Source organism: Odocoileus virginianus, chromosome 3, assembly GCF_023699985.2.
Source record: "Odocoileus virginianus isolate 20LAN1187 ecotype Illinois chromosome 3, Ovbor_1.2, whole genome shotgun sequence".
NCBI lineage: Eukaryota > Metazoa > Chordata > Mammalia > Artiodactyla > Cervidae > Odocoileus > Odocoileus virginianus.
In genome coordinates, this window is record NC_069676.1 from 7,980,038 (window position 1) to 7,991,081 (window position 11,044).

General features: G+C 39.9%; 1 protein-coding gene across 1 annotated transcript; it reads left to right on the forward strand.

Annotated features, from left to right (window-relative positions):
* The first annotated feature begins 240 nt into the window (after positions 1-240).
* LOC139032660 (olfactory receptor-like protein OLF4) lies at positions 241-1,212 on the forward strand. Its single transcript, XM_070460183.1, has one exon. The coding sequence runs from the start codon at positions 256-258 to the stop codon at positions 1,210-1,212; it is 957 nt and encodes a 318-aa protein (XP_070316284.1). The 5' UTR covers positions 241-255.
* The last annotated feature ends 9,832 nt before the right edge of the window (positions 1,213-11,044 follow it).

Below are 11,044 nucleotides of genomic sequence, written 5' to 3' on the forward strand. Positions count from 1 at the left end.
AAATGCATGAAAGAATTTCTCATTAAAAGTGTAAATACATGAACTCTTTGGAAATATACAGAGAATGGGACAAAAAGTTTTATTCAGAGGTGAAATGGGGTATAACTTCATGGAGAATTGATCTATATACAACATATTAATATCAATTTCATGCCAACAAAATTGAAATTATAGTATTCAGTGATGTGAGTTGTGTCTGTTTGGGTGAAAATTCTTCATGCTATTTTCTTTTTTCCCAATAGTCAGCTTCATCACATGGAGCCAGGGAACAATACACAAATCCCAGAATTTCTTCTTCTGGGACTTTCAGAGGGACCAGAATTGCAGCCCCTCATCTTTGGGCTTTTCCTCTCCATGTACCTGATCACTGTGTTTGGAAACCTGCTCATCATCCTGGCCGTCAGTGCAGAATGCCACCTCCACACTCCCATGTACTTCTTCCTCTCCAACCTGTCCTTTGTAGACATCTGCTTCACCTCCACCACCATCCCAAAGATGCTTGAAAACATCCAGACACAGAGGAAAGTCATCACCTATGAAGGCTGCATCATCCAGGTGTATTTTTACTTACTCTTTGCAGGATTAGATAACTTCCTCCTGACTGTGATGGCCTATGATCGGTATGTGGCCATCTGCCACCCACTGCAGTACACGGTCATCATGAACCCCTGGGTCTGTGCACTGCTGGTTCTGGTGTCCTGGGTGTTGAGTTCTATGTATTCCTTGTTACAGAGTTTAATGATTTTGCGATTGTCTTTCTGTTCAGACTTGGAAATCCATCACTTTTTCTGTGAAATCACATGGCTCATCCAACTGGCCTGTTCTGACCCCTTTCTCAATAACATGGTGGTGTATTTTGGATCTGTAATTATAGGGGGTGTTCCCCTGGCTGGTATCCTTTACTCTTACTCTAAGATAGTGTTCTCTATCTGTGGAATCTCATCTGCTCAGGGGCAGTATAAAGCATTCTCCACCTGTGCATCTCACCTCTCAGTTGTCTCCTTATTTTATTGTTCAGCCTTAGGAGTGTATCTCAGCTTCACTGCTACCTACCGCTCACAAGCGAGTGCTATAGTATCGGTGATGTACACTGTGGTCACACCCATGCTGAACCCTTTCATCTACAGTCTGAGAAACAAAGACATAAAGAGGGCTCTAAAAAGACTCTTTGGGATGGAAACTTTTAGAAAAGGTCCATTTACCTCAGGCTGAAGAATGATAGCAGGGCTTAAAGCTTCAGAGTCAGATAGTGAGATTCTTTGTTTAGATTATGGTAATAGCAACTGCTTCTTCATTTTATTACCTGGTATTTCCATTTCTTCGATTTCACTTCTATGTACAATTTAAAAAACATCCTTTATTAACGTTTCTCTTCTCTGTCATCTAAGTTTTTTCTTTTGTTATTTTTCTGCTCTCTCAAATTGGTTCAAACCTTGTGTGAAACATATGTAAATTCCCATTTATCTCATGAGCATTAATGATTTCTTAAGAATAAATTTTTTTTGAAATGAAATGCTTTGTATTGAGTAAACTCTTTTTCATTTTATTAAAAGAATGATCATAGTTTGTGCTACTTCTATGAAAAATCTAACTCGGTAACCAAACCAATTATATAACTTCATAGGAGAATAAAATATGCAACTACAATTTGTTACTTTTTAATTCATCATACCTTGGAACATCACTACCATAATTTCTCTTTCTGGAAATGTAGACATGCACAGATGTATGTTTCATAATTGGTTATCTGATTTTACACCCCTCAGGGTACTATTCTCTATTTAGCTCAGTGCCACATTCTCTACAGGAGTTACTGAGAAAGAGGAGCATCAGATGCATGTCTCTAATTGGCATCTATGTGAAACAGCAATTTCAATACAGAGTTTGACATAATAAGACCTAGAGTCAGACAGGACCTTAAGTATGATGCAAGGGAAATTTGTGTCGCATTATTCCTATGCAAAGTAGTTTTTCATAGTGTCCATTTAATTATTGAGGTCTGTGGTTTAGTGTCTGTATGTAAAAGAGTTTATTGTTGGGGTGAAGGATTATTTGGTATAAATATATCTTTCTGCTTGAAAACTTCCATTGTGCCTAAAATATATGGTTCCTTCCAATGCTCTAAATGAAATATTTCCCCCATTCTAATTCTGTCATAACCAATAAAGGAACAGTGAGTGAATGATATGAATATCATTTATATGATATGCAAGATATATATACATCTCCAAATCATGGTTCACTAGAGAGCTTAAATTCCCATCCAGTCCTGTGATAAAGGTGTAAGTTTTTTCCAACAGGTGTATCCTTTTTTCTCTTTTTTTAATTAATGTGTTTTTATTGAAGGATAATTGCTTCTGCAGAATCTTGATGTTTTCTGTCAAACCTGAGCATGAATCAGCCATAGGCATACACATACCCCCTCCCTTTGAACCTTCTTCCCGTCTCCCTCCCCATCCCACCCCTCCAGGTTAATCCAGAGGTCCTCTTTGAGTTTCCTGAGCCATACAGCAAATTCCTGTTGGCTATCTATTTTACATATGGTAATGTAAGTTTCCATGTTACTCTTTCCATACATCTCACCCTCTCATCCCCTCTCCCCATGTCCATAAGTCTATTCTCTATGTCTGTTTCTCTGTTGTTGCCCTGTAAATAAATTCTTCAGTACTGTTTTTGTAGATTCCATATATATGTGTTAGAATATATTTTCTGACTCACTTCACTCTGTATAATAGGTTCTAGGTTCATCCACCTCATTAGAACTGACTCAAATGCATTCCTTTTTATGGCTGAGTAATATTCCACTGTGTATATATACCACAACTTCTTTATCCATTCATCTGTCGATGGATATCTAGGTTGTGTCCATGTTCCAGTTATCACAAATAGCACTACAATGAACAATTTGATACATGTGTCTCTTTCAATTTTGGTTTCTTCAGGGTATATGCCTAGGAGTCGTATTGCTGGGTCATATGGTGATTTTATTCCTAGTTTTTTAAGGAAAAACTCAAACTCCATACCATCTTCCATAGTGGCTGTATAAATTTACATTCCCACCAACAGTGCAAGAGTGTTCCCTTTTCTCCACACCGTTTCCAGTATTTATTGTTTGTAGACTTTTTGATGAGGACAATTCTGACCAGTATGAGGTGATATCTCATTGTGGTTTTCATTTGCATTTCTCTAATAATGAGTGGCATGGTAGCAGACTTTAGTTTTGGGGCTCCAAAATCACTGCATATGGTGACTGCAGCCATGAAATGAAAGGATGCTTACTCCTTGGAAGAAACGTTATGACCAACCTAGATAGCATATTAAAAAGCAGAGACATTACTTTGACTAAAGGTCCTTCTAGTCAAAGCTATGGTTTTTCCAGTAGACATGTATGGATGTGAGAGATGGACTATAAAGAGAACTGAGCACTGAAAAATTGATGCTTTTGCACTGTGGTGTTGGAGAAAAATCTTGAGAGTCCCTTGGACTGCAAGGAGATCCAATCAGTCCATCCTAAAGGAACTCAGTTCTGGGTGTTCATTGGAAGGACTGATGCTGAAGCTGAAACTCCAATACTTTGGCCACCTGATGTGAAGAGCTGACTCATTTGAAAAGACCCTGATGCTGGGAGAGATTGAAGGCGAGAGGAGAAGGGGAAGACAAGAGATGATATGGTTGGATGGCATACTGACTCAGTGGACATGAGTTTGAGTAAGCTCCGATAGTTGGTGGTGGACAGGGAGGCCTGATGTGCTGCAGTCCATGAGGTCACAAAGAGTCAGACACGACTGAGCAACTAAACTGAACTGAACTGAACTGAAGAATGAGCCATGTTGAGCATCTTTTCATGTGTTTATAGCCATCTGTATGTCTTCTTTGGAGAAATGTCTGTTTAGGTCTTTTCCCCACCTTTTGATTGGATTGTTTGTTTATCTGGTACTGAGTGGTATGGGCTGCTTGTATATTTTAGAAATTAATCCTTTGTCAGTTGTTTCATTTGCTATTATTTTCTCCCATTCTGAGGGCTGTCTTTTCACCTTGCTTATAGTTTCCTTTGTTGTGCAAAAGCTTTTAAGTTTAATCAGACCCCACTTATTTACTTTTGCTTTTATTTCCACTACTCTAGGAGGTGGCTCATAGATTATCTTGTTTTGATTTATGTCAGAGAGTGTTCTGCCTATGTTTTCCTCTAAGAGTTTTATTGCTTTTGCTCTTACATTTAGGTCTTTAATCCATTTTGAGTTTATCTTTTTGAATGGTGTTAGGAAGTGTTCTAATTTCATTATTTTACATGTAGCTGTCCAGTTTTCCCAGAACCATTTATTGAAGAGGCTGTCTTTGCCCCATTGTATATTCTTGCCTCTTTTGTCAAAGATAAAGTACCCATAGGTGCATGGGTTTATTTCTGGGCTTTCTATCTTGTTCCATTGGTCTATATTACTGTTTTTGTGCCAGGACCATGCTGTCTTGATAACTATAGATTTGTAGTATAACTTGAAGTCAGGTAGCTTGATTTCTCCAGCTCCATTCTTCTTTCTCAAGACTGCTTTGGCTATTCAGGGTCTTTTGTGCTTCCATATGAATTGTAAATATTTTTTTGTTCTAGTTTTGTGATAAATGCCATTGGTAATTTGATAGGGATTACATTAAATCTGTAGATTGCACTTGGTAGTATATTCATTTTCACAATATTGATTCTTCCTACCCAGGAATGTGGAATATCTCTCATCTGTTTATGTCATCTTTGATTTGTTTACTTAGTGTCTTATAATTTTCTGTGTACAGTTCTTTTGTTTCCTTAGGTAAGTTTACTCCTAGACATTTAATTCTTTTTTTTTTTTTTTTTGCAATGGTGAATGAGATTGATTCCTTAATTGCTCTTTCTGATTTTTCAATTGTTTGTATATAGAAATGCAAGTGATTTCTGTGTATTGATTTTGTATCTTGCAACTTTTCTGCATTCACTGATTAGCTCTAGTAATTTTCTGATACAATATTTAAAGTTTCCTACATACAGTAGCATGTCATCTGCAAACAGTGAGAGCTTTACTTCTTCTTTTCTGACCTGGATTCCTATTATTTCTTTTTCTTCCCTGATTGCTGTAGCTAGGACTTCCAGAACTATGTGAATAATAGTGGTGAAAGTGGACACCCTTGTCTTGTTCCTGATCTTAGGGTCAATGCTTTCATTTTGTCACCACTGATAATGTTTACTGTAGGCTTATCATATATATGGCCTTTACTATGTTTCCTTCTATGCTTATTTTTTGAAGAACTTTACCGCACAGAAGCGCGCCGGCTGCGACGGACCGCGCAGAAGCGTGGCCGTGAGGAGCTACCCCTAGCCCAAGGTCAGGGGTAGCAACCGAGAGCGCCAGGCTGCAACAGTGCAGGAGGGGCGGCAGAGAGGAGCTTCCCCACTTCCGAGGCCAGGGGCTGCTGCCGAAGAGCTACCCCACCTCCGAGGTCAGGGGCAGCGGCCGAGAGGAGCTACCACACCCCTGAGGGCAGGGGAGGAGGCCTAGAGGAGCAACCCCACCTCCAAGGAGCAGCTGCTACCGGGCACAGGAGGGCTGAGAGGAGCTACTCCACGTTCAAGGTCAGGAGGGATGGGCCGTGTGAAGATACCCCTCCTCCAAGGTAAGGAGCAGCGGCTGTGTTTTTCTGGAGCAGCTATGAAGAGATACCCCACTTCGGAGGTAAGAGAAACCCAAGTAAGATGGTAGGTGTTGCGAGAGGGCATCAGAGGGCAGACACACTAAAACCATAATCACATAAAACTAGCCAATCTAATCACAGGACCACAGTCGTGTCTAACTCAATGAAAGTAAACCATGCCGTGTGGGGCCACCCAAGATGGTTGGGTCATGGGGGAGAGGTCTGACAGAATGTGGTCCCCTGGAGAAGGGAATGACAAACCACTTCAGTATTCTTGCCTTGAGAACCCCATGAACAGTATGAGAAGGCGAAATGATAGGATACTGAAAGAGGAACTCCCCAGGTCAGTAGGTGCCCAATATGCTACTGGAGATCAGTGGAGAAATAACTCCACAAAGAATGAAGGGATGGAGCCAAAGCAAAAACAATACCCAGTTGCAGATGGGACTGGTGATAGAGCAAGGTTTGATGCTGTAAAGAGCAATATTGCATAGGAACCTAGAATGTGAGGTCCAAGAATCAAGGCAAATTGGAAGTGGTCAAACAGGAGATGGCAAGAGTGAATGTCGACATTCTAGGAATCAGCGAACTAAAATGGACTGGAATGGGTGAATTTAACTCAGATGACCATTATATCTACTACTGTGGGCAGGAATCCCTTAGAAGAAATGGAGTAGCCATCATAGTCAACAAAAAAAGTCCAAAAATGCAGTACTTGGATGCAATCTCAAAAACGACAGAATTATCTCTATTCATTTCCAAGGCAAACCATTCAATATCACGGTAATCCAAGCTTATGCCCCAACCAGTAACACTGAAGAAGCTGAAGTTGAATAGTTCTATGAAGATCTACAAGACCTTTTAGAACTAACATCCAAAAAAGATGTCCTTTTCATTATAGGGGACTGGGATGCGAAAGTAGGAAGTCAAGAAACACCTGGAATAACAAAGGCAAATTTGGCCTTAGAGTATAGAATGAAGCAGGGCAAAAGCTAACAGAGTTTTGCCAAGTCATAGCAAGACCATTTTGCACTGGTCATAGCAAGCACGCTCTTCCAACAACACAAGAGAAGACTCTACACATGGACATCACCAGATGGTCAACACTGAAATCAGATTTATTGTATTCTTTGCAGCCAAAGATGGAGAAGCTCTTCACAGTCAGCAAAAACAAGACCAGGAGCTGACTGTGGCTCAGATCATGAACTCCTTATTGCCAAATTCAGACTTAAACTGAAGGAAGCAGGGAAAACCACCAGACCACTCAGGTATGACCTAAATCAAATCCCTTATGACTACACAGTGGAAGTGAGAAATAGATTTAAGGGACTAGATCTGATAGACAGAGAGTCTGATGAACTATGGACGGAGGTTCATGACATTGTACAGGAGAGAGGGATCAAGACCATCCCCTTGGAAAAGAAATGCAAAAAGGCAAAATGGTTGTCCGAGGAGGCCTTACAAATAGCTATGAAAAGAAGAGAAGCAAAAAGCAAAGGAGAAAAGAAAAGATATTCCCGTTTGAATGCAGAGTTCCAAAGAATAGCCAGGAGAGATAAGAAAGCCTTCCTCAGGGATCAGTGCAAAGAAATATAGGAGAACAACAGAAAGGGAAAGACTAGAGATCTTTTCAAGAAAATTAGAGATATCAAGGGAACATTTCAGGCAAAGATGTGTTCGATAAGGGACAGAAATAGTATGGACCTAACAGAAACAGAAGATATTAAGAAGAGGTGGCAAGAATACACAGAAGAACTGTACAAAAACGATCTTCATGAGCCAGATAATCACAATGGTGTGATCTCCCACCTAGATCCAGACATTCTGGAATGTGAAGTCAAATGGGCCTTAGAAAGCATCACTATGAACAAAGCTAGTGGATGTGATGGAATTCCAGTGGAGCTATTTCAAATCCTGAAAGATGATGCTGTGAAAATGCTGCACTCAATATGCCAGCAAATTTGGAAAACTCAGCAGTGGCCACAGGACTGGAAAAGGTCAGTTTTCATTCCAATCCCTAAGAAAGGCAATCACAAAGAATGCTCCAACTACTGCACAATTGCACTCATCTCACGTGCTAGTAAAGTGATGCTCAAAATTCTCCAAGCCAGGCTTCAAAGATACGTGAACTGAGAACTTCCAGATGTTCAAGCTGGTTTTAGAAAAGGCAGAGGAACCAGAGATCAAATTGCCAATATCTGCTGGATCATCAAAAAGCAAGAGAGTTCCAGAAAAATATCTATTTCTGCTTTATTGACTATGCCAAAGCCTTCGACTGTGTGAATCACAATAAACTGTGGAAAATTTTTCAAGAGATGGGAATACCAGACCACCTGACCTGCCTCTTGAGACACCTGTATGCAGGTCAGGAAGCAACAGTTAGACCTGGACATGGAACAACAGACTGGTTCCAAATGGGAAAAAGAGTACGTCAAGTCTGTTTGCTGTCACCCTGCTTATTTAACTAAAATGCAGAGTTCATCATGAGAAACGTTGGGCTGGAAGAATCACAAGCCAGAATCAAGATTGCTGGGAGAAATATCAATAACCTCAGATATGCAGATGACACCACCCTTATGGCAGAAAGTGAAGAGGAACTGAAAAGCTTCTTGATGAAAGTGAAAGAGGAGAGTGAAAAAGTTGGCTTAAAGCTTAACATTCAGAAAACTAAGATTGTGGCATCTGGACCCATCACCTCATGGGAAATAGATGGGGAGACAGTGGAAACAGTGTCAGACTTTATTTTTGGGGGCTCCAAAATCACTGCAGATGGTGACTGCAGCCATGAAATTAAAAGATGTTTACTCCTTGGAAGAAAAGTTATGACCAACCTAGATAGCATATTAAAAAGCAGAGACATTACTTTGCCAACAAAGTTTCATCTGGTCAAGTCTATGGTTTTTCCAGTGGTCATGTGTGGATGTGAGAGTTGGACAGTGAAGAAAGCTGAGCGCCGAAAAATTGATGCTTTTGAACTGTGGTGTTGGAGAAGACTCTTGAGAGTCCCTTGGACTACAAGGAGATCCAGCCAGTCCATCCTGAAGGGGATAAGTCCTGGGTGTTCATTGTAAAGACTGATGCTGAAGCTGAAGCTCCAGTACTTTGGCCACTTCATTCGAAGAGTTGACTCATTGGAAAAGCCCCTGATGCTGGGAGGGATTGGGGGCAGGAGGAGAAGGGGACGACAGAGGATGAGATGGCTGGATAGCATCACCGACTCGATGGCCATGAGTTAGAGTAAACTCCGGAGTTGGTGATGGACAGGGCGGCCTGGCATGCTGCGATTCATGGGGTCACAAAGAGTCGGACATGACTGAGAGACTGAACTGAACTGACTCATAAATGAGTGCTTAGTTTTGTCAGAGGTTTTTTCTGCCTCTTTTGAGATGATCATATGCTTTTTCTCTTTCAATTTGTTAATATGGGGTATCACATTGATTGATTTCCATATATTGTAGAATCTTTGCATCCCTGGAATAAACCCAGCTTGATTATGGTGTATGAGCTTTTTGATGTGTTGCTGAATTCAGTTTGCTAAACTTTTGTTGAGGATTTTTCACTGATACTGTCCTATAGTTTTTTTTTTTTGATATGTGTGTGTGTGTGTGTGTGTGTGTGTGTGTGTGTGTGTGTGTGTGTGTGTGTTGTCTTCATCTGGTTTTCATATCAGGGTGATATCATTCTCTGAGGTGGTGGCCTTGTAGAATGAGTTTGGAGGTATTCCTCCTCTCAAATTTCTTGAAAGAGGTTTAGAAGGATAGGCATTAGCTCTCATCTAACTGTTTGATAGAATTCTCCTCAAACAAGCATATCCTTTTAACCTTTCTTGCTTACCTACATGGAACCCTAAACGGAATCCCTTTTTTATAAAGTTGACATAAACTTGAATGATAGAGTCATCATGAATGTTATTCAAACATCACAATAGTTGCCTAGAAAAAAGCAGCATATTATTATAACTCCCCCTCCCCCAGTTCTGTTCATTTTGATTACTGTTTCCTTCACCTGTTGCTACATAGCAAGTCATCTTAAAAGCAAATGGCATAATATAATGAAGATTTGTCCGGTGGTTTCTATGACGGGCAGCTGATCTGAGTTCCGATTGTCTCCTCTTGGGCCTGCTGTCAGCTGGCAGGCTCTGTTTTCTGTTTTAAAGGATCGTCCATGGTGTGGTGTGTAGTGTAGTGCTCTTCTGTCTTGGACCACTTTATGTCAATTTTTTTTTTATATATATATGAGGTCAGTCTTCATTTATAGGGAAATCACTAGGTTTCTCAAATGTTAATTGCTTTATTTAAATTTTCCTGTTCCTAATTCATATGTGTCACTTCACTTTATTCCTAATTAGAGGAGCTGTCTCCCATCAATTTTAGGTATGACACAACCACCTGTGCTTAACATACTTCCCTCCACAATGTACTGCCAGGTTTTAACTCTTAGCTAATTAATTAGAGCATAATTCCATATAATAAACTGTACATTTGTAAAGTATTCAACTTTCTGAATTTTAAAAATTAGCAGTATATTATGTAGTTCCATTTGCATATGATTTAAAAGGGTGCACAATAAGTTTTAATTTCTTTGTAACATTACTGTTTATAATGGAATTGCCCTGAGCCTCAGTTTTATCTTACAGAAGGAAATGTGAGATGATAAATCCTAACTTCACTTGGATGTTGTGAGGAATGAATGAAGTGCATAGAAATACTTTAGTGAGCCCACAAACATTGTTCATGCTTAGGAATATGTATATACATCTGTTTCTGTATACACTTTCTCTGAAATAAACACCCATGCACACATAGATAGATTTAAACATGCTGTTTAATTTGTAATTCCATCCATTGTCCTGAAAGAAAACTTAAGAGAAAGTTGGAAGGAGAGATGTAAAAAAAAAAAAAAAATGAATGTTTAAATGAACATAAATTAGAAACAATGTAGAAATTTTAATATGAAGGTTTAAAGTAGAATGTGTGACCTTAATTTTAATAATGACCTACTTTTACTATCTTAAATTCCAAAGGCTTCAGAGTCAGATCCACATTTACATTTATAAAAAGTGAAATTCTCTGTACCAGCTAAAGGGGCAAAATCTGTCCACAGTGACTAAAAGATCAGAGTGTAACATAAATGGCCTTATGTAAAGGACGTTCACTGATTGACTCCTAAGGGTTAAACTCAACTCCTAGGAGCAGTATGTGTGTTGTGCTGTGTTAAGTGTCTTTAGTTTTGTCTGACTCTGTGCGACCCCATGGACTGTAGCCCGCCAGGCTCCTCTGTCCATGGGATTCTCCAGGCAAGAACACTGGCATGGATTACCAGGCCCTCCTCCAGGGGATCTTCCCAGCACAGTGATCCTATCCACACGCCTCTCTTATGTTTCCTGCGC